Below are 22,668 nucleotides of genomic sequence, written 5' to 3' on the forward strand. Positions count from 1 at the left end.
CCGGGACAGATGACCCTTTTTCTACTAGTGGGAGCGCTCCAGAGATGCGAGACCCAGGTATGCCTGCTTGAGACGCCGACGCAGCCAGAATTCTTGGCTGGAAAGAGGCCTGCAGTCTTGGGCCGCGTCGAGCCGCGCAATGACCTCGCATGCAACCAAGAGCTACAGGGACACGTTGCCGATGGTCTTGGCGCTCCAACTCTGCAGGCGGCCAGCGGTGAGGCGCAGACGGTCGAAGAATTGACGAAACGGGTCGGGGTCGAGTGGGGCACTAGACCAGGCGTCCGAGACCACCTGCATGAACCCAGGCAACTGAGGCCAAAACTTCTCGAAGTGGAAGCGACGCACACCCGGAGAACGCAGGGTGCAGTCAAGCATCAGAGGGCAATGATCCGAGGCCGCGGAGGACAGGCAATGCAGGAGGCAGCTGGGAAAGGCGGACTCCCAAGAGGTGGTGCAAAGGACTCTGCCGATCCGGACCAACGTATGGTTTTCGCGCTCATTGGACCAAGTATATCGCCTGCCATGAAGGTACAGGTCCCTGAGCTCCATGTTAGCCATGAAACGGCGGAAGCGCCGAATGAGACGCAAGTTCAGGCGAGAGTTGTTCTTGTCCGCGGCCGCGGTAATCAGGTTGAAGTCGCCGCCAAGGATCCATGGGCCGGCGCACGAGGCGCGCACATCCTGCAGGTCTTGCAGAAAGGACATCTTGTCGGCGTCGCTCTGCGGCCCATACACTCCTGTGATCCAGAATGGGTGCTCGCCCAAGAGTGAAGAAACCGCAGCGGTTATGTGGTTAGCGCCAATGGTCGGGTTAGAGATGGCAAGTTCGGAGGAGCGCCAGGCGAGAAGTATTCCACCGCATGAGCCAATCGCAGGCAGGGAGTAGAAGGTGTCGAAGGAGGGGCCAAGCGTTTCCGAGACCAGGAGGGGGTGACGTCGTCGAGCTTGGTCTCCTAGAGGCAGGCGATGACCGGCAGGTCCGAGGAAATAACACTACAGACGGCCATGCGCTTGGCGCCAGAGTTGAGGCCGCACACATTCTAGAACAAGATTTTAGGTTTACAATCCATAAACATGGAGATGGGTCCGGGCAAGGAGAGAACGCAGAGTGGGGGGGGGGGGGGGGGGGCTAGGCTGCCATGACGGTGGGCGAGGAAGGTGGGGCCGAGGCGCGGGCTTCAGGCGGCACCTCCCAACCATAGAACTCCGCAAAGGCCCGAATCACATCCGGGGCTAGCGGCTCCTCAAACAGCCTCGCGTAGCGGGCTAGTGCCACGGCATCAACCGGCTCGTCCTGCTTCAGCAGCCCCAGGCGAAGCAAAAGAACCCTCTTGGCCTTCATCTCCGAGTCCAAGACTCCCCCCGGGGGAGGGGGGGGGGGGGGGGGGGGGGGGGGGTCCGCATGCACTGCTAGAGGACGAAACGAGGACACGGCCGTGATTAAGCCATGTTTCTAGACACTCATGCACTCGCTTGATTTATAATTCCCGCCGGCTGTCGTAGTGCAGAGGCATCCAGTCCGGCCATCAGGTTGTTTATCACCGTAAGTATTTTTGTATATCAAGCATTGAATTTTCAAAGCCAGATCGGCCTGGACAATCTACCACTAGTAACCACTACTATTTAGTCTAGTTAATTTGTACACTGCATGTACAATGATCTACTCTCTTTGTAAACAAATATAAGATTCTAAAACGTCTTATATTTGTTTAGAGAGGGAGTACTACTTGGATGATTACCAACTCGAGAAAAAATACTGATTCGATGTGTGTTTATTTGAAAACAATTGTTGCAATGCATGATCGTTCGTGTTGGAAAGAAATGCTACAACTTGTTTGATGAGCGAGGCATGGTCATAGAGATTAAGCTGGTATAAATGAATTTTTATTACCGAAGCACATATTGATATGCTTGGCTATCTACACATTATCTTACTGAGACTTATTATATCGTAACGTGTGTTGTCCTTTCTTATCCCCTTAAAGTCTAGATCCATGACGTGTGTTGTCTTCTTTGTCTCCATTAAGCGCAACTCCTTGCTCCACCCCTGCCCCCATGAAGTCACAGCTCGCCGGCCTCCTCCAACAACCAAAACAACCTTTCCCATTCAATTCTCTCATGCTATGCAATGCATTAACCAGAGAAACGTCGATGTTGGTGACAACAGGGGATCTGTTCCTCAACGCCTCGCATTCCCAGTAGGTTGCAACGTCCAACTGCTCCAATCGACATGCGTTGTTCTCTACACATTCTCAATGCTACCTTGTTCAAGGTGGAGGCACTAGGGAGTGCCTCCCTTGTAAGAGAGGCCAGGCCAATGTAGGTAAGGTTGGTGAACGAACAAGCTATAGAGTACCTTTCAACACCAAATACGACCATACCTTACCTTCTACTCCCACCGTTTCTAAATATAAGGCTTTTTAGATATTTCAATACAGACTACAGACAGATGTATAGATGTATTCTAGAGTGTAGATTCACTCATTTTCCTTCGTATGTAGTCCATATTATAATCTCTAAAAATGTGTTATATTTAGGAACGGAGAGAGTTGTAAAATGCCTTTTAAGATCCATACATGCACTCACAATCATGTTAGAACACTAGTGTGCTCCAAACCACGTGAAAGCATATAAGAGATAACCCCTGAATGACACAGGCGAGGCAAGAGAAATGAGCTAGGGAATACTTGGTGCTTGGTTGCTTCGCACAGCTGTGTGGTTGTGGGCTTGTCACTGCTGTGGTGTGTGGATGTGTGCCGACCTAACAAAAAAGAAGAAAAACAGAAGGAAAAAAACACCCTTGCTGCTTCATGATCAACATGTTCACCACGTAATTAAATCCTTACACGATCCAAGCTATGCGGAAAGCATCATCAAGCAGAATTCACAACACGTGCCGTTCGAGTAATGGCACATCTCATGATTGTGCGAACAGGTTGAGTTTCGCTTCTACTAGCAAAAAGAAGTGTGTTCAAGGGATCACATCAGTAACTACAGGAGCGCGCGGCTCGTATTTACGGGACGAAGTGTTCATTATATTGCAGGTTAGCGGCCCGGACCTCGCAGAAGCTTCACATTTTACATGGAAAAGGCGGTACCTGCAATGCACACGCAGATGTTCAGTTCAGTTGGCTCTTCATAAAACAGAAACTATACTAGGATCAGAGGAGCACCAGGGCAGCATACCTTTCAAACTCTAGCTTCTGGACGACAATACCATTCAGCAAAAGCTCCGAGTCGAACACTCCCAAACCTGCAACAGTGGCAACAAAGAATTACAGAATTGATCCATAAATTCGAGACATGGAGAAAGCACAGAAGAAATAACTTAAAGAACAAAAGGCATGTGGCGCCAGTGTATTGGTAAATACCATTCTTAATGAACGGTAAACAGATGTTGCAGTCTTGTTCACAAGAGATTACAAAGGCTCCTTCAAAATTCTTATTCTTCATCATAGACACTGTGATCCTCTCCAACAGCTGACAAGCCAGCAAACATAATCAGCATAAAAGCAAGTTAATAAAAAAAGATAATGATGTCTAGAAGACCTTCAATTGTATCCATGACAGCAGTGAAAAAATAAACTGGCAATCGTTCAATTTATCGCAACACAGGTGCACATCAAGAGGAAAGAACTAAGTCAAGAAAAATGAATGCAACGCAGGTAACAAGAAAATCTTCCAAGTAACAGATACAGGGCTGCAATTTGGCTCCGTAGCATACTTCTGTACCTCACAGATTTCTTTTTAGTCTGCATTGCAATCACAGTGTCTCAGAATTTTTGGTGCAATTTACGTAACATGCTACAAACTGCTACAAAATTAGTCACTTGGACAATTCATCAGATCCAAAAATTAGTATATCTATTCAGAACATTAAACTCACACTGGAAGCCAGTGGAGAAGCCAACTGACACTAAGAAATGAATGCAGCAAAGGGTAATATAAATTTTACTGCAAACCAAAACATGATGCGGATCACTACCAAAAGAAAAGGGACATTGTCATGGATAGTCACAGGATAACCAATTTCTTCGGAAGATAAGGATGTAGGATAACCAGTTGCATACCTTGCCACCAGCTGCCACTACTAAACATTTCAGAAGCTCCTTGCTAGGCTTAGCATTTCGCGTGATTAGTACTCTTCTACCCTACAATGGATTTCGGGGATAAATGAACATCACAATAAATTTTCTAAGATATTATGATTATACAATTGTCCTCTGCAACTATTTATTTTTCTCCTATTTTGATCAGAAATTTCAATGCTAAAAGATTAGACACTAACCTCTAACAGTGGCTTTTTGCAGGCTTGGCTTAGTGCGACGGGCATGCTGAAGCGTAGCTCCTTTTCCTTCTTTGTATCCCTCATTATGTATTTTTTCTCATCAATGAAGCACCTTGCTTCTCCACAGCATTCAAGCCATGATGGTGTGACTACAGGTATGCCCATGGCCATTGCTTCTAGCATGTTCTTTGTACGAGCAAACTTTTCAGCAACAAAGTGTGTAGCCTCTGAAATAGTTGTTGCCACTGGTAATCCGAAGTGCATCAATATCTGTCAATGTCCAAAAAATTGAAAAGGTGAGGAACATCAAGCTATCTTCAGTTACTTGTATATAGTATATGCAGATGCTGAAATGAAATACCTTTGTTTGATCTTTGATTGTTTCGCTGTCCATGCTTTGGCTGAACAGAACACGGACTGTGGACATATTTCTCTTTCTTCGCCTGCTTGATTGCAGAACCGGAGATGCTTCACTCCGAAAAAGACTAGCAAGCTCCCTGGAAGCTGGTGATTTCAGAAGGCCTCTTTTCAGTGGCTTCTTTGATGTATGTGCCTTAGATTGGGGCTCTGTGCTACTTAACTCTCTCAGTGGTACTCTATTCGCCAAACAAGAGTCACTGACTTTCTGTTCAGATGTTGATTGTTTTTTCAGTTCAGCGCTTAGTGTTCTTTCAAGCTGATTGGTATCCGAAGTTTCTTTCTGAACTCCTTTCACCTTGCTGCGAGTTGTTGTAGCTGATGCTTTAAGATTACCTGAAGAAGACTTGTGGGTCAATTTCATGCCTTTTATGGTATCAGGATCAAATATGCTTGCTGGTTTTGCTCTTGGTAACTCTGTTACTTCTGTAGTTTCGGCTCTGTCTGCATTTGATCTGGTAGCTTTCTTGAACCCAACTTTTGAGCTTCCTGAGGTAAATGTATATGTTCTCTTTCTTTTAGGGTGGATTACAGCATTTTTACCTAATAAACAGGGACTATTTGAGCCCTCTGTACCAGATCCCATGATTACGTCTGACACCTCATCATTTATGGCTCCTCTTGAAACCCGACTCTCCATGCTTCTTTTTGCTTTCCCGGTCATCTGTTTTGCATTCCTCCTTGTTTTTGACTTACTGGGACAATTCATCAAAGGGATTGAACTTTCACCCCTTGGTCTTTCTATGTGGTCTACCTTGAGTTGCTTGAGTTGCGATGTCATTCCCCCTGAGCTCTGAGGTAAGCAGGCTTGCTTTTGCTCTTGAACTAGCAAGTTTACTGAGCAAATTGTATCCACTTTGTTTTCTTTTCCCAAAGTGTTTTCCAGGTGTTCATGCTCCCTGACATCAGAACTGACAGTTGGTCCATTGAACAGTGCTTCCATCGCTTCAGCTGCCATTTGAGTGTTTGGCCCAATATCATATGCTGCATATGAATCTTCAGTAGCACCAACTGGTTCTGGTTTCTTCAGATAGTTCATGCCCAAGTCCTCATCAATACATTCTAGCATGGCCCCAGCCCTGGTACCTGATCCATAGCCACCACATCCCTGGGAGTTCAAACGATTTTTGACATGAACTCTTGGATTTTCCCTGGAAACGTTACCACTTATGCAATCATCGAGGTTGGGAGTATCCAACCAGTCAAAAACAGCTGCCTTCTCAAGTGGGTAACTCTGGTCAACCCTTTTAGCCAAGAACTGAGCTACTTTTGAGCCTAAAGTGGGAGGTGACTTTGTCGCACTTATCTGCTCAACGGTTATTGTCTGAGAAGCTTCCATGTCATCTTCTACTAGCAGCCTATCCACAATATCAAAAGCACTGGCCTGCGATGCATCTCCTGGCTCCTGCGAATTAAGGTACTCCAACCTTGCACGTTCTCTTGGAGCAGTCATTGCTCGTGCTGTAAGCAAGTCCCTGTTACCAACACTACATAGATCATTATCTGAGAGCGAAACTGTTAAAATAACAAGGGAACGGAACTGGCACTGAAATTTCTCAGATTAAATTGATTGGAATGGTAATAAAATACTTAGGACGCCAAGGTATCCAATTCATATACAGACACCCAAATGTGAATACTACAGCAACACAGAATGAATGGTGGTCATAACATATTTGGGATGCCAAAGTATCCAATCAGTATAGGCATGCGCAGATGCACTTAAAGAGAATGTAGGAACACAAGGAATGTAAATGAGTTGTGCTGACTGCGGAGTTGTTCAGGGATACGGAGCGTTAAGACAGTACAGGCAACTGCAAGCAGAGCTTGCCAATAGACAGGATTTTGAGGTGACCGGTGGTTGATGGACACTATCAACGATTAAAAAAATGTTAGGTTCAGATTAGACAGTGTTCACACAACAGAAAGTGCATATCAGAATTTGCATCTATAATGTGGATTTCGGATGGTTTAGGCTGCCACTAAGATCATTTTCAGATATGCATCACAGTGACTAAAAGCTTATTGATATTGCTAAACGATACTGCAATCAGTTGCATGCGCGCTATTTCCTCTAAAACACAGCAACATTAGTCCTTCTCCACGGCGCAGATTAGGCATCCGGAGCGTAGAGAGTAAATCAAACTAGCATATATTCCCGAATTCGAATCGGACAGTGATGAGGAACATGGCGACTTCAGCATCCTACAAACCAGCAGCACGAAATTTCTCGACGGCACCAGAGACCACGAACCCAGAGATCGATCGGTGCGGCGCGCACCCAGAGATCGCGAACGGCGGCAGGATTTAACCAATCGTCGGATGGAGAACAGCCTCGTACCTCGGAGCCCAACGGCCGGCGACTGGGGCGGGGCGGAGTCGCAGCAGCAGGGAACGCGATGTTCCGGCGAGGGAGAGCGGGAGACGGCGACGCGGGTGAGAGGCGGAGGGGCGCGGGGCCCGTCGGGTCGGAGCGCGGGTGAGGAGGCGTCAGCGACGACGCCGAGGTACGGGCGGCGGCGGCGGGGTGAGGGAGGGAGGGAGGGGAGGGGAGGGGGCCAGTGGGAGGGAAGGAAGAAAGCCCGCGCACAGGGAGGGGGAGGGGGAAAGGGAAGTGTGCGGGAGAAGCCAAAAACATCGCGCCGCGGCTCCCCCTTTTTTTTTGGTTTTCTCTTTTCTGAAATCTTTTGGAGCGAAGATGATCTTGCCCCGATAATCATGTCTTTGGTGGAGTTTCTAGGACGAAAATAAATAATGGATTTTTTTTGCGGGGCATAAATAATAATGAAATGTTACCATTACCTACGATTTGAAATGTGTGCCGTTCTCCACTAAAGTAATGTGTGCCGTTCGATTACCTTCTCCGCACAGTCTGTACGAATAACTGTGGCAAACACCTATATATATGCACATACACTCGCCCCTATGAACGCACGCACAACCTATCTCGATGCGCACCTCCAAGGGGCTGGGTCGATACATCATTTTGAAATTGATAAAGTCATCACGGACGCATCTGTAATCAACGGAGGCGTCTCCTCTCACTGAACGAATATCGTCGAAAAGCCAAAGATAAATCTAGCAAAATGCGAGCACCAGCGACTTGAACCAAGCCGACAAGGCCAAAATGGAAACCATGAAAGAGATGAGCCGATCGTCGGGCAGCAATAAGAATGATGACTTTTCGTCGTAGGGTTGTCCTTATGTCCTCAACGAGATGCTTCAATCTTACTACATTCAGGCTCATGGTGTGAGATGGATCGTTCCCATATGCCTCTCACTCATACCGCCCAACCCATCGTAACGGCTCTTTTGCTCTCTCTCTCTAGTTTGGCTACTAGCACTAACATATTTAGGAGAGTAATGCAGAGGCAAAACGACCTTTATAAGGGCAAGTCATGCGTGGATCATGGAAGGTTGTTGACCGCATTAGCTATCCATCCCTATGAAATCCGAACTAACGTCTAGCAGAAAAGAAATCTAAACATTAAGGTGCTCAGAAAGGAGATAGTACTTTCTTAATAATATCCATCCATGCCTTACCTTGGCCAAACCACACATTTTAAGATACCCTCACAGTCACTTGCAACAAAAAATCATTTTGTGCACCAGACTTAGCAAAATTGTTCTGTAAATTTTCATCTATCTATGTCATATCTCAAGAACGCAAAGAAAAATTAATAGTAGAAATTGCCACATTTAGGAATAGAACATGTTCAACACAAAAGTAGGATCCTTCTTGCAAATTCATGCAGATAAATTACGCGATACACGCTAAACCAAGAAAAGCATGAAGATATGCAATAACATGGCAGGTGGATGCATTTTTTGAACTAGAAAGCACACATCATCAGACGTAGTGACCTGATCAAATATCCATACGAAGAAAGGTACTAGAAACGCAAATCACTGAAGGACAACATTTGATCTTTCTTTGACTTACAGCTAGGGCACCTCCCTTAGTGGCATGCTATTAGAGCGATGATGATGCTTTTTTCAACCCAACCTTCTTCTGCAGCGCCCTGCTAATAGTAGGCGCAGCCCCGCGGTAGTGCTTGGTTGATGTATATGGTAGAAGAAAATGATGGAGGTGACACCACTGTCATGGAGGTGCATATTGCAGAACTCCGCCCCGCCTGATGTGCTTGCACACAATGAGGCTCATACCGACTCTTCCACAACCCCAAGACAATTTATCCATTATGCTTAGTATTAGGATTAGGGCTCTTGATAATCTCCAAGTGCAAGGAATTGTCGTGGCACTTCTCAATGATGGAGGTGGTAAGTATGGAGTGTCAACACACAAGAAGCTAAAGGTAGGATTGGCATTCGCTCAGGTCCTATCTGCCACTGATACAACCTTACATACACCGAACGTTTGATTTATCTAGAAAGGATAGGTTTACTAGATACTAAAGAACGTAAAAATAGGATATGTTCCCTAGATACTAAAGAACGTTGAAATAAAAGTTAGGTGCTACCTAAGTAAAAGTACAATACAAAAAAAAAAATACAACAAGTAGTGAGTGGAATAGTGTGGTGGTATGGTGTACGTAATTGTCCCTAGCCAATCAACTAAGTGTTGGGGAACGTAGTAATTTCAAAAAAATTCCTACGCACACGCAAGATCATGGTGATGCATAGCAACGAGAGGGGAGAGTATGTCTACGTACCCTCGTAAACCGAAAGCAGAAGCGTTTATCAACGCGGTTGATGTAATCGTACACCTTCACGATCCGTCCCGATCAAGTACCGAACGTACGGCACCTCCGCGTTCAGCACACGTTCAGCTCGATGACTGATACGTCTCCGTCATATCTACTTTTCCAAACACTTTTGCCCTTGTTTTAGACTCTAACTTGCATGATTTGAATGGAACTAACCCGGACTGACGTTGTTTTCAGCAGAATTGCCATGGTGTTATTTTTGTGCAGAAATAAAAGTTCTTGGAATGACCTGAAACTTCACGGAGATTATTTTTGAAAATAATAAAAAATATTGGCGAAAGAATCAAGGCCAGGGGGCCCACACCCTGTCCACGAGGGTGGGGGGCGCGCCTACCCCCCCCCCCCCCCCCCCCCCCCCCCCCGGGCGCGTCCCCTGCCTCATGGGCCCCTGGTGCTCCACCGACCTCAACTCCAACTCTATATTTTCACGTTCGGGGAGAAAAAAATCAGAGAGAAGGATTCATCACGTTTTACGATACGGAGCCGCCGCCAAGCCCTAATCTCTCTCGGGAGGGCTGATCTGGAGTCCGTTCGGGGCTCCGGAGAGGGGAATCCGTCGCCGTCGTCATCATCAGCCATCCTCCATCACCTATTTCATGATGCTCACCGTCACGTGTGAGTAATTCCATCGTAGGCTTGATGGACGGTGATGGGTTGGATGAGATTTATCATGTAATCGAGTTAGTTTTGTTAGGGTTTGATCCCTAGTATCCACTATGTTCTGAGATTGATGTTGCTATGGCTTTGCTATGCTTAATGCTTGTCACTAGGGCCTGAGTGCCATGATTTCAGATCTGAACCTATTAGGTTTTTATGAATATATGTGAGTTCTTGATCCTATCTTGCAAGTCTATAGTCACCTACTATGTGTTATGATTCGGCAACCCCGAAGTGACAATAATCGGGACCACTCCCGGTGATGACCGTAGTTTGAGGAGTTCATGTATTCACGATGTGTTAATGCTTTGGTGTGGTACTCTATTAAAAGGAGGCCTTAATATCCCTTAGTTTCCAATAGGACCCCGCTGCGGGAGGGTAGGACAAAATATGTCATGCAAGTTCTTTTCCATAAGCACGTATGACTATATTTGGAATACATGCCTACATTACATTGATGAATTGGAGCTAGTTCTGTGTCACCCTATGTTATAACAGTTGCATGAATAATCGCATCCGGCATAATTATCCATCACCGATCCAATGCCTAGGAGCTTTTCACATGTTGCTCTTCGCTTAGTTACTTTACCGTTGCCACTGTTACAATCACTACAAAACTGCTATCGTTACTTTTGCTACCATTACCGTTACTTTCATACTACTTTGCTACTAAATACTTTGCTGCAGATATTAAGTTATCCAGGTGTGGTTGAATTGACAACTCAACTGCTAATACTTGAGAATATTCTTTGGCTCCCCTTGTGTCGAATCGATAAATTTGGGTTGAATACTTTACCCTCGAAAACTGTTGCGATCCCCTATACTTGTGGGTTATCAAGACTATTTTCTGGCGCCGTTGCCGGGGAGCATAGCTCTATTCTTTGAGTCACTTGGGATTTATATCGGCTGGTCACTATGAGAAACTTGAAAGACGAGAAAACCAAAATTTAACCCTCAACTACGAGGGGAGGTAAGGAACTGCCATCTAGCTCTGCACTTGATTCACCTTCTGTTTTAAGTAAACTTGTGACACATAAACCTGCTTCTACTATTAATTCTGATATGTCGCATGTTATTGATGATGTCACTTCTACTATGCATGATACTTATGATGAAACTACTTCTATGCTTGATAATACTGTGCCACTAGGTGAATTTCTGGATGAACAACTTGCTAGGGCTAGAGAGAATGAAATAATTGAAACTGATAATATAGATGAAAGTGATGATGAAGATTCTCCCCCTAGATATGAATTGCCTGTTGTGCCTGAGGGTTATGTTATGGATGAAGAAACTGCTAGAGATTTTCTTGCCTGCAATGATAGGAGTGATCTTAAGAAATTATTAGTTAAGCTGAAAGAAAAATCTTTGAATGCTAGAATGAAATATGATCCTGCTTATGCTACTTCACCTATTTTTGTTACTGATAAGGATTACGATTTCTCTGTCGATCCTGAGATAATTACTCTGGTTGAATCTGATCCTTTCTATGGCTATGAATCTCTTACTAAATTAAATGATATAGCTACCCTATTCACTAATGATGAGAAAACTCGCTACTATTATATCCTTAAGTTATTTCTGTTCTCATTAAAGGGTGATGCTAAGACATGGTTTATTCTCTTGATCCTGGTTGTGTGCGTAGTCCCCAGGATATGATTTATTACTTCTCTGCTAAATATTTCCCTGCTCATAAGAACAAGCTGCTTTAAGGGAAATATATAATTTTGTGCAAATTGAAGAAGAGAGTCTCCCACAAGCTTGGGGGAGGCTTCTCCAATTACTTAATTATTTGCCTGATCATCCTCTCAAGAAAAATGAAATACTTGATATCTTTTATAATGGACTAACCGATGCTTCGAGAGACCACCTGGATAGTTGTGCTGGCTGTGTTTTCAGGGAAAGAAGTGTTGATGGAGCTGAAATTCTATTGAATAATATGTTAACGAATGAAAACAATTGGACACTCCCTGAACCAACTCCTAAGCCAACTCCGAAGAAAAGGGGTATTCTATTTCTCAGTCCTGAAGATATGCAAGAGGCAACGAAATCTATGAAAGAAAAAGGTATTAAAGCTGAAGATGTTAAGAATTTACCTCCTGTCGAAGAAATACATGGTCTTGATAACCCGACACAGGTAGTAAAGGTAAATTCTCTCTATAGATATGATAAAGCTGAAATCCCGCCTACTAAGATTGCTAGCCAATGCTTAGATGAGTTTGATAATTTTATGATTAAGCAACAAGATTTCAATGCTTATTTTGGTAGACAATTGAAACACAATGCTTATATGATTGAACACTTGAGTGATTATATGTCTAGAGTTAAAGGTGAACTTAAACTCATTAGTAAACATGCTTCTATGGTTACCACTCAACTTGAACAAGTACTTAAAGCTCATAATGACTTGCTCAATGAATTAAATAGTGAGAAAAATGATAATGTTGTTAGAGTTATGACTATAGGGGGTAAAATGACTCAAGAGCCTTGTATCCTGAGGGCCACCCTAAGAGAATTGAGCAAGATTCTCAGAGAACTAATGTAGATGCACCTAGTCCTTCTAAGAAGAAGAAAAAGAAAAATTATAGGACTTTGCATGCTTCTCGTGAACCTGTTGTTGACACACCTGAGAATCCCAATGATATTTCTATTTTTGATGCTGAAACACAATCTGGTAATGAACATGAACCTAGTGATAATGTTAATAATGATGTTCATGTTGATGCTCAACCTAGTAATAACAATGATGTAGAAATTGAATCTGCTGTTGATCTTGATAACCCACAATGAAAGAATCAACGTTATGATAAGAGAGACTTCATTGCTACGAAGCATGGTAAAGAAAGAGAACCATGGGTTCAAAAACCCATGCCTTTTCCTCCAAAACCATCCAAGAAAAAGGATGATGAGGATTTTGAGCGCTTTGCTGAAATGATTAGACCTATCTTTTTGTGTATGCGTTTGACTGATATGCTTAAAATGAATCCTTATGCTAAGTACATGAAATATATTGTCACAAATAAAAGAAAGATACCGGAAGCTGAAATTTCCACCATGCTTGCTAATTATACTTTTAAAGGTGGAATACCAAAGAAACTAGGAGATCCAGGAGTACCAACTATACCATGCTCCATTAAAAGAAACTATGTTAGAACTGCTTTATGTGATCTTGGAGCCGGTGTTAGTGTTATGCCTCTCTCTTTATATCGTAGACTTGATTTGAATAAGTTGACACCTACTGAAATATCTTTGCAACTGGCCGATAAATCAACTGTTATACCTTTCGGTATTTGTGAGGATGTACCTGTTGTGGTTGCAAATGTTACTATTTTAACGGACTTTTTTATTCTTGATATTCCCGAGGACGATAGTATGTCGATTATCCTCGGTAGACCCTTTTTAAATACTGCAGGGGCTGTTATTGATTGCAACAAAGGCTATGTCACTTTTCATGTTAATGGTAATGAGCATACGGTACACTTTCCGAGGAAACAACCTAAAGTCCACAGTATCAATTCTATTTGAAAAATTCCAACTATTACTATTGGAGGCTTTGAATTTCCTCTTCCTACTGTCAAAAAGAGATATGATATTCTTATTATTGAGGACGTGCATATCCCCGTTGAGGTAACCTAGTGCTATTCGAAAATTCTTCGGTTTCATGCGATTCGGAATGAGTTTGTTAACAAGACCTCATCAACCTTGTTAGTGGATTCCTTTTGATGAGCATGAGATGGATGAAGTTAGAAAGCACAACTCTCTGTACCCTCCTTATACTTTCCTTTATTTAGATTAAATAAAGCAAAAATAGTATTTTCTGTCTGTTTTCTGATTTATCCGTGCAATAAAAAAATACCCCGAAAATAAAATTTCTCCAAATGCCCTGAAATTGAAATATGATTTTTTCTGGAATATTAGACAATATCTGGCACTGAGAACACAGCATGGGGAGCAAGCACCTGGCCAGGAGGGTCCAGGGCGCGCCCACACCCCCTGGGCGCGCCCCCTGCCTCGTGGGCCCATGGTGGCTCCCCTCCACTTATTCCAGCCACCACACGCTCCTTCTTCCTCCCCAAAAAATCATCATCCAGCTCAAGCACGAGTTTTAGCTCATCTTGCTGCCATTTTCGATCTCCTTGCTCAAAGCTCCACTCACAAAACTGCTTTGGGGGATTGTTCTTCGAGGAAGAAATATGTTTAGGAAGATGTACCAAGGTGGTTCTTCAAGGAAGCAAGGACCCAGACCTGCAATACGTGAGCCGGACCATGAACCACCAAGAGAAGCTCAAGTGCGGCCCTGTGAATGGCCATCAAAAAACTTCATGGTCCGAGCAGGAATTAAGGAGGAATTTGAGGCATATGTGTGTAACGCTGATTTGGAGGGCTTCGTGTCAGATAAGTGCCTCCAACACTATTACCTTACTGATTCCTTTGTGAGAAGATTTAGATTTTCATCATCACGCAACTCTCACACAGTCCTGTTTGATCTTTATGATAAATCCTATACCATGGACCTAGAGGATTTTACTACTGCTTGTAAACTCCCGCAGTGGGGTAGTGCTAGTGAACCCCGCAAATATGAGTTTAGAGATTTTCTTGCTAGTATCACAGTGGGGGAATCTAGAGAAATAACACAAGCTACCATAGGGAGCATTCATTTTCCTGCTATACATTATTTTGCTCTCTTTATAGGTAGATGCATAAATGGTAAGGATGAAGCTTGCCACATGTGTGTTCCTGATCTCAGCGTTCTCAGGAGTGCTGTGTTAGGAGATAAACAATATAACTTGGGGGCTATTGTTGCACGTAGGTTGCATAATAACGGTATAAATGGAGATTTGTTTGGTGGAATTTATGCAACCCGCTTAGCTAATTATCTTGAGATACCTATTCGTGATTATGATATGGAATTGCCTCCTGCTTGTCTAGATTTTAATGCCATGGTTCGCCATCAGTTTGTTGAGAGGATTGAACAGCCTCTCCAGTACCGACTAATCTTTGACAGGCGTCACGCTGTCAATATTGTTCTCCCTGCTCCTACTCTCTTTGACTTTCAGGCAAAGGGGAGATATGTCATAACCAGGGAGGACGCAAATGAGTACGAGAGGAGGACGAGGGCAGCTCGCCTCCAAGCTGCAGCCCACGATGCAATAGCCGCTGCATCTCAGTACGACTCCAGGTACAACTTCGGATATCCGCCAGGCCAGCCGTGGCCATAGGCCAACTTAGGCCAAAAGCCTAGGCTTGGGGGAGTACGTATTTCTCACCGACATTACATTTATGTTCACACACTCACGCTAGTTGTCGGTGCTCATACTTTTTCATTGTACTATCCATGCTAGTTTATTTTCCTTTTTATGCTTTCTTCGTGTGTGTTTGAAAAACCTTAAGAAAAACCAAAAAAATAGTTGTAGCTTTTAGCTAGTTTACTTTTCATGCTGTAGTGGTAGTAATTAAAAGAAAACTCAAAAAGATCTCTTGTTCTTCTTTTGCTTGTTGGGAGCTTTCCCGTGTAAATAGTTTTATTTCTTTTCTTTTCCTTGGGGGTCGAGAGGGGGAGACCATTATGAAAATATTGAAGTGGCTCTTATATGCGTTATTGTTGATTTAACCAACAGTCCATATTGCCTTGTCTTCTCATGTTTATTGAATGCTTGCAGATTCCAGCTTAGTCCAAAGCACGTGCACTATTATTATTATCATCGTTCGGTCGTGCAAGTGAAAGGCAATTATGACGATATATGATGGACTGATTGAGATGAGAGAAGCTGGTATGAACTCGACCTCTCTTGTTTTTGTAAATATGATTAGTTCATCCTTCCTGATTCAGCCTATTATGAATAAACATATTTGCAATGATAATTAGAGATTATAGTTGCTTATGCCATGCTTAATTAGCTAGGAGTTTATAATGGTTTACCTTGCGTGCCAACATGCTATTAAAATGGTTGTGATGTGGTATAGTAGGGTGGTATCCTCCTTTGAATGATTCGAGTGGCTTGACTTGGCACATGTTCACGCATGTAGTTGAAACAAAATCAACATAGCCTCTACGATATTTATGTTCATGGTGGATTATGTCCTACTCATGTGTGACGCCCCCGATTTGACCGTACACTAATCATGCACGCAAATGTGTACGATCAAGATCAGGGACTCACGGGAAGATATCACAACACAACTCTACAACATAAATAAGTCATACAAGCATCATAATACAAGCCAGGGGCCTCGAGGGCTCGGATACAAGTGCTCGATCATAGACGAGTCAGCGGAAGCAACAATATCTGAGTACAGACATAAGTTAAACAAGTTTGCCTTAAGAAGGCTAGCACAAAAGTAGCAACGATCGAAAAGGCAAGGCCTCCTGCCTGGGACCTCCTAACTACTCCTCGAAGCCGAACTCCATGTAGAATCATCCTCGGGATCTCTAGCTCCTGGACTCCAGCATCTGGTTGCGTCAATCAGGTATAGAAAGGGGAAAAGAGGGAGAAAAGCAACCGTGAGTACTCATCCAAAGTACTCGCAAGCAAGGAGCTACACTACATATGCAATGGGTATATGTGTAAAGGGCCATATCAGTGGACTGAACTGCAGAAAGCCAGAATAAGAGGGGGATAGCTAATCCTGTCGAAGACTACGCTTCTGGCAGCCTCCATCTTGCAGCATGTAGAAGAGAGTAGATTGAAGTCCTCCAAGTAGCATCGTATAGCATAATCCTACCCGGCGATCCCCTCCTCGTCGCCCTGTTAGAGAGCGATCAACGGGTTGTATCTGGCACTTGGAAGGGTGTATTTTATTAAGTTTCCAGTTCTAGTTGTCATAAGGTCAAGGTACAACTCCGGGTCGTCCTTTTACCGAGGGACACGGCTATTCGAATAGATAAACTTCCCTGCAGGGGTGCACCACATAACCCAACACGCTCGATCCCATTTGGCCGGACACACTTTTCTGGGTCATGCCCGGCCTCGTAAGATCAACACGTCGCAGCCCCACCTAGGCTCAACAGAGAGGTCAACACGCCGGTCTAAATCCTATGCGCTCAGGGGTCTGGGCCCATCGCCCATTGCACACCTGCACGTTGCGAGGGCGGCCGGAAGCAGACCTAGCCTAGTAGGCGTTCCAGTCCAATCCGGCGCGCGCCGCTCCGTCGCTAACGTCAAGAAGAGCTTCGGCTGATACCACGACGTCGGGATACCCATAACTACTCCCGCGTAGATGGTTAGTGCGTATAGACCAAATGGCCAGACTCAGATCAAATACCCAGAACTCATTAAGCGTGTTATTTATCCGCGAACGCCGACCAGGGCCAGGCCCACCTCTCTCCTAGGTGGTCTCAACCTGCCCTGTCGCTCCGCCATAAAGTAACAGTTGGGGGCCGTCAGGAACCCAAGCCCACCTCTACCGGGATGGAGCCACCTGTCCTTTCTGCCCCCTCATCAGAATCACTTGCGGGTACTCCTCGAGCCGACCCGACTTTAGTCACCACATGTGTCATGTAGATAATGTATATAGTATATACCCGTGATCACCTCCCAAAGTGATCACGGCCCAGTAGTATAGCATGACAGACGGACAAGAGTGTAGGGCCACTGATGGAACACTAGCATCCTATACTAAGCAGTAGGATAGCAGGTAAGGGTAACAACTATAGCAACAATGACAGGCTATGCATCAGTATAGGATTAACCGAAAGCAGTAACATGCTACACTCTTCTAATGCAGGCAGTATAGAGAAGAATAGGCGATATCTGGTGATCAAGGGGGGCTTGCCTGGTTGCTCTGGCAAGTAGGAGGGGTCGTCAACTCCGTAGTCGAACTGGGCAGCAGCAGCGTCGTTCTCGTAGTCTACCGGAGAGAAGAGGGGGGAAGAAACAGTAAATACAATGCAAACATAAGCATGACGATGCGTGACATGACAATGAGCAGTGCTAGGTGTGTCCTAACGCGGCAGTAGGTGGTACCGGCGAAGGGGGGGAACATCCGGGAAAGTATTCCCGATGTTTCGCGTTTTCGGACAGACGGACCGGAGGGGGAAAGTTGCGAGTTCGATAGGTTAGGGATGTGTGGTGGACGAACGGGCTGCGTATTCGGATTCGTCTCGTCGTTCTGAGCAACTTTCATATACAAAGTTTTTCCATTCGAGCTACGGATTATTTTATATTAATTTTTAAATACTTAAATCATTTTAGGATTTATTTAATTAATTTATTCAACATTATCTAGAATAGTAAAATATGACGTCAGCATGACATCATGCTGACGTCAGCAGTCAACTATGCATTTGACTGGGTCAACTACGGGTGGGTCCCGCATGTCATACACTTCTTAGCTTAATTAGGGTTTAACTAATTAATTACTGTTTAATTAAATTAAATAATTAATTAGATTAATTTAATTAGGATTAATTAACTTAATTAATTTAGTTAATTAATTAATTAAATTTATTCTTATTATTTGTTTTATTTATATATTTATTAATATTTATTAATTAATTATTATTATTATTATTATTATTATTAATTTTTTTAATTCTTTTTTTTATATAAACGTTCTGTGGGCTGGGCCCCACATGTCATTGGCCCTAGGGGCCTTGGCGGGTTTGATCGCTAGCGGGCGTGGGCACCAGCCCACCCGATAGGGCGCTGCGGCCAGTGGTGAAGGGGGCCGGCGCGAGGCCCAGCGCGGCGACCGTGGCCGGAGCGAGGCGGCGCGGCAAGGCCAGCCGGAGCGAAGGGAGGCGCGGCGGCGGGCCGCGTGGGCGCAGGGGGGTTGCGGGCGGTGCGGTGGCGCGGAGTAGGACGCGCCCGGGGCGGCGATGCGCACGGGGGCGAGGCACAGGTCGCGGGTTGGCAGGGGCGACCACGGTGAGGCATGCGAGCGGGGAGACGCGGGGAAAGGTGGCCAGCGGCGGGGTCCGAACTCGGCGGAGGTCGATCCGCAATAGCACGCACGGTGGAGGCAAGGCGATGGCCGGAGCGGGCGTGAGGCGCGGGAGAGAGGGGAGGTGGAGGCCGAGCCTCACCGCGGGTGTAGGGAACGTAGCAGTGGGGCGCGGGGAGGAGACGGAGACGGCGTGATGGAGAGGAGGCAGGCCGGCGATGGCGTCCGGCGAGGTCCAGGCGGCGGCGCGGGCTCCGGACGGCGTCGGCGCGACGACGAGGCGGGTCGAGCCCTCGATCTCGATCCAGATCGAGGGGGGAGTGGGCGACGGCGAGCATGGGGTGTGGCATCGGGGTGGCGACGGTGTGCGCTGGCGGAGGCTCCGGGCGAGGGAGGGGGCGGCCGCGTCGGGGGCGGGGCGTGCGCCCGATCCAGACGGGGAGGAGAAGGTGATCGGGAAGAGAGTGGGTGAGGCCTAGGGTTTCGGGGGGGGGGGAGGGTATGTAGGCCGGGGGAGTGGGGTGGGCCGTGTGGGCAGGCCTGGCCGGCCGGCTGAATGGCCAGCTGGGCCACGAGGCCCACGAGGGCAGGGGGTTTCTCCTCTTTTTATTTTTATTCCTTTCCAGTTTCTTTTATTTATTTTCTTTTCTGTTTTATTTTATTACTAGTAGATTTTTAGTTTTATGAAAATATGAGACCAACACTTAAATTAGTGTTTTAAATTACCCCTCTGCCACAAGAAGTTTCACACTTTAATAAAATAGGTTTATATTTGTTTGCTAATTAAAAGCATTTAAGTAATTGTTTAGCCCCTGTTTTAATTAATTTCTTGCATCTAAACATTTTATCAAAATGTGGTTTCTCCACCACAATCACCCATGATTTATTTTCTAATTTTGAACAATTTAGTTTTCAGTTTTTAGTTTAGTTTTCATTATTTGAAAACTTTTATTGTTGGCCTATATTTTAAATTTTAACTTGAATCGTTTTTGAACTAACTCGAGTTTATAAACAGTAACCGAGGTGACGTGGCACCATTAGCAGAGGTTTACTGTAGCTTGATCATCCGGGCGTCACAATTCTCCTCCACTACAAGAAATCTCGTCCCGAGATTTAAGAGGGAAGTAAAGGGGGAAGGTTCGGGTTACGAAATTCTAGGGAGTGTTCTTGGTCTTGGTTGTTCTTCTCGAAGAGGTTGATCCATTACATTGATGACTTCATTCTGCTGTTTCAGTTCATCATGTTAAAGTTGTCATCCTTTCTTCGGGAACTCCATCGTACTTACGACAGAGTAAGGGGGTATTCTGGAAGAACGGACTTCTGCAGGGTTTACTATCTGGTCAATATCATCGGGGAAGGTGGCAGAAAGTATCTCTCGAACTAAATCTTAAGAAAAGGCGAGAGCAAGTAAGAAAGTACCATGAGGAGTTTCAAACGGGTAGGCAATCGTTCGAAGCCTGAAACAAAGTGTGAAAGGGGTTCAAAGCAATCGGAATAAGTATTATGTCTGATGCCAGTATAGATCAGTAGGACGGTGGTCCGTGAATTACATACGAGGCCACGCACGATGAATAAATTTGGGAACAGGGGGGTGCACAGGAGAGTCAGGTTTCGATCCTGTGGAACTGTGGGTTGTGGGCCCACCATGTGGGTTAAAAGTAGGAAGGGCGGTGACATCTTGCACGATCATGATAGCAAGGCATGTCAGAGGGTAGCCTGTCAGTTATATGTCAGCCACATCGTCGGTACCAAGGGCGAGGGACGAAGAGAACCATTTTCCTGCTCGTTGAAACGAGGCGGACCATTAGGCAAAGTTCTCGTCCATCGGTGGTTACCGAAATGTCACCAACAATAGTAACAGGGTCTTACTGACAGAGTTGTACACCGAGGTGTTTACATAAGCAGGAGAATATTACTGCTTAGATCATATAGATCACCAGAAAGGTTAAACCAAACAATGGAAAGGAAAATATGATTATCAGATTAAACAGAAGAATGGAAAGGAAAATGTGTTTAAACACATATTTCAAGGGTATATCCTTCCCAAGGACAAGCAGAGCATGATATCCATGACATGATATAATGTAGAAAACTCTTTAGGTACGGGAGAGAATTTTCATGACATTACCCATACAACGGTGTTTGGATAATTGTGCAGGAAACATTTAGCATTGTGCTTCAATGTTCCCGTTGAAAATGGGAGTACCATAGACATGCTTTGAGATAGCATTGACATCGTCAACAGGTGAAGATCATAATTTGGAAACAAAAAGGATCCATCAGGAACAACTTATAGAATAAGTCTTACAATTTCCTCATGGAAGAATGGCTAACCTTGCTAAAAAGGAAACTATAACAATAGGTCCACCGGACAGGTGTGTTAAGCATGGCATCACCTTACCGGGTCTTATAAGGACCAATGTTATAACTCTTGGAAATATGTTCCAACCATCATATCTGACCGAGATTCAGATCTGATTGATGTCAGGATAACTCAGACTCAGGATGCCTGAGAAGAAAGGTGCAACACAAATTGTCGAGATGACATTGTAAGATTCTCGAGAATTGAACTATGGAAGCGAGTTCCGAAACAAGAGTTCATCATTAAACCAAGGAGAGGATGAGGGGGTGGCTGATGGATTCAGCGACAATTCCTCGAAATTTCCAAAAAGATGGATTTCCATAATCATGTGAACAAGGAGATAACATTTGTCAGATCAAATGGTATAATGATGTATGCTCGAGGAAAACATACACGATTAAACATTGGTTGAAAGGTGCACCCGAAATATGGGCTGGTTTGCACGACCAACGTCGGAATGGTGATTCAATAATCAATAGTCTAAGAATGAACGGCCGACCATTAACTTCAAAGCAATAGGGTTGCTAGAAGGGCAGGATCCAAACAGCACCGCTCACTCGTTGGTACCCTGGTTGGAATCAACACGAGGACCCAAGAAGGAATGGTGATGGTGAGAAGTATCACCATACCAAGATTTCTTAAGAGGTGGTGAAATTCTCACAACATTGAGGACAAAAGAGATGTTAATGTTCCAAGGTAAGGAAGAACAATTGCTGGATTGCAAGGAACTCAAGGTATAACACAAAACAAGAACAAGTTTGTGTTGGAGGAAAGGTAGTAGAGTGGTCGATGATAATACTAATCATCGAGGGCAAGGATGGTCTTTCTCATCATGAATTCCATTGATATCCTGGAAGAGCTCGGAATACTGATGATGATCACGACACATTTGTCGAGAGAATTCATGAAGATGTAATCGATTGGCGATGACATCAAGTCAAGGGAATGATGAAGCAAAAGGTTATTGGAACCAGGGGTACGACACAAACTCGAAATCAAGTTTGTTGTTCAAGGCTAAATGATATGGCAAGGAAAATCGACGTAAGATTAGCTCACTGTCGAAATTTGTGCACTGGGAAGGACCAGGTAGCACAGTTAAAATCGGCACGATAATGACATAGCTGAGCAGGCTAGGGATGACGTGATCGAGTACGAACTCGTAAGCAAAGGAGATTACTAAGAGTTGTTTAATCGTGATGCGGACTCGGTTCAGTTATCGGTGTCTTTGCGTGATCAATAACTCAGAGCCCGTGAAAAATTGGAATCGGTGAGAATGTAGCACTTGATGAAGAACTCATAAGAAGTTATGCAGTTCCGTGATAATCTTGAGA

General features: G+C 44.7%; 1 protein-coding gene across 1 annotated transcript; it reads right to left on the reverse strand.

Annotated features, from left to right (window-relative positions):
• Positions 1 to 2,810: 2,810 nt before the first annotated feature.
• On the reverse strand, positions 2,811 to 7,352 carry LOC109762480 (uncharacterized). Its single transcript, XM_020321339.4, has 7 exons — positions 7,050 to 7,352; positions 4,653 to 6,183; positions 4,292 to 4,561; positions 4,074 to 4,154; positions 3,375 to 3,483; positions 3,190 to 3,256; positions 2,811 to 3,101 (listed from the first exon to the last, which is right to left on the reverse strand). The coding sequence occupies exons 2-7, from the start codon at positions 6,159 to 6,161 to the stop codon at positions 2,975 to 2,977; spliced, it is 2,163 nt and encodes a 720-aa protein (XP_020176928.1). The 5' UTR covers positions 6,162 to 6,183; positions 7,050 to 7,352; the 3' UTR covers positions 2,811 to 2,974.
• Between the last annotated feature and the right edge of the window lie 15,316 nt (positions 7,353 to 22,668).

The sequence above is a fragment of the Aegilops tauschii genome, chromosome 3 (genome assembly GCF_002575655.3).
Source record: "Aegilops tauschii subsp. strangulata cultivar AL8/78 chromosome 3, Aet v6.0, whole genome shotgun sequence".
In the NCBI taxonomy this organism is placed as follows: Eukaryota; Viridiplantae; Streptophyta; class Magnoliopsida; order Poales; family Poaceae; genus Aegilops; species Aegilops tauschii.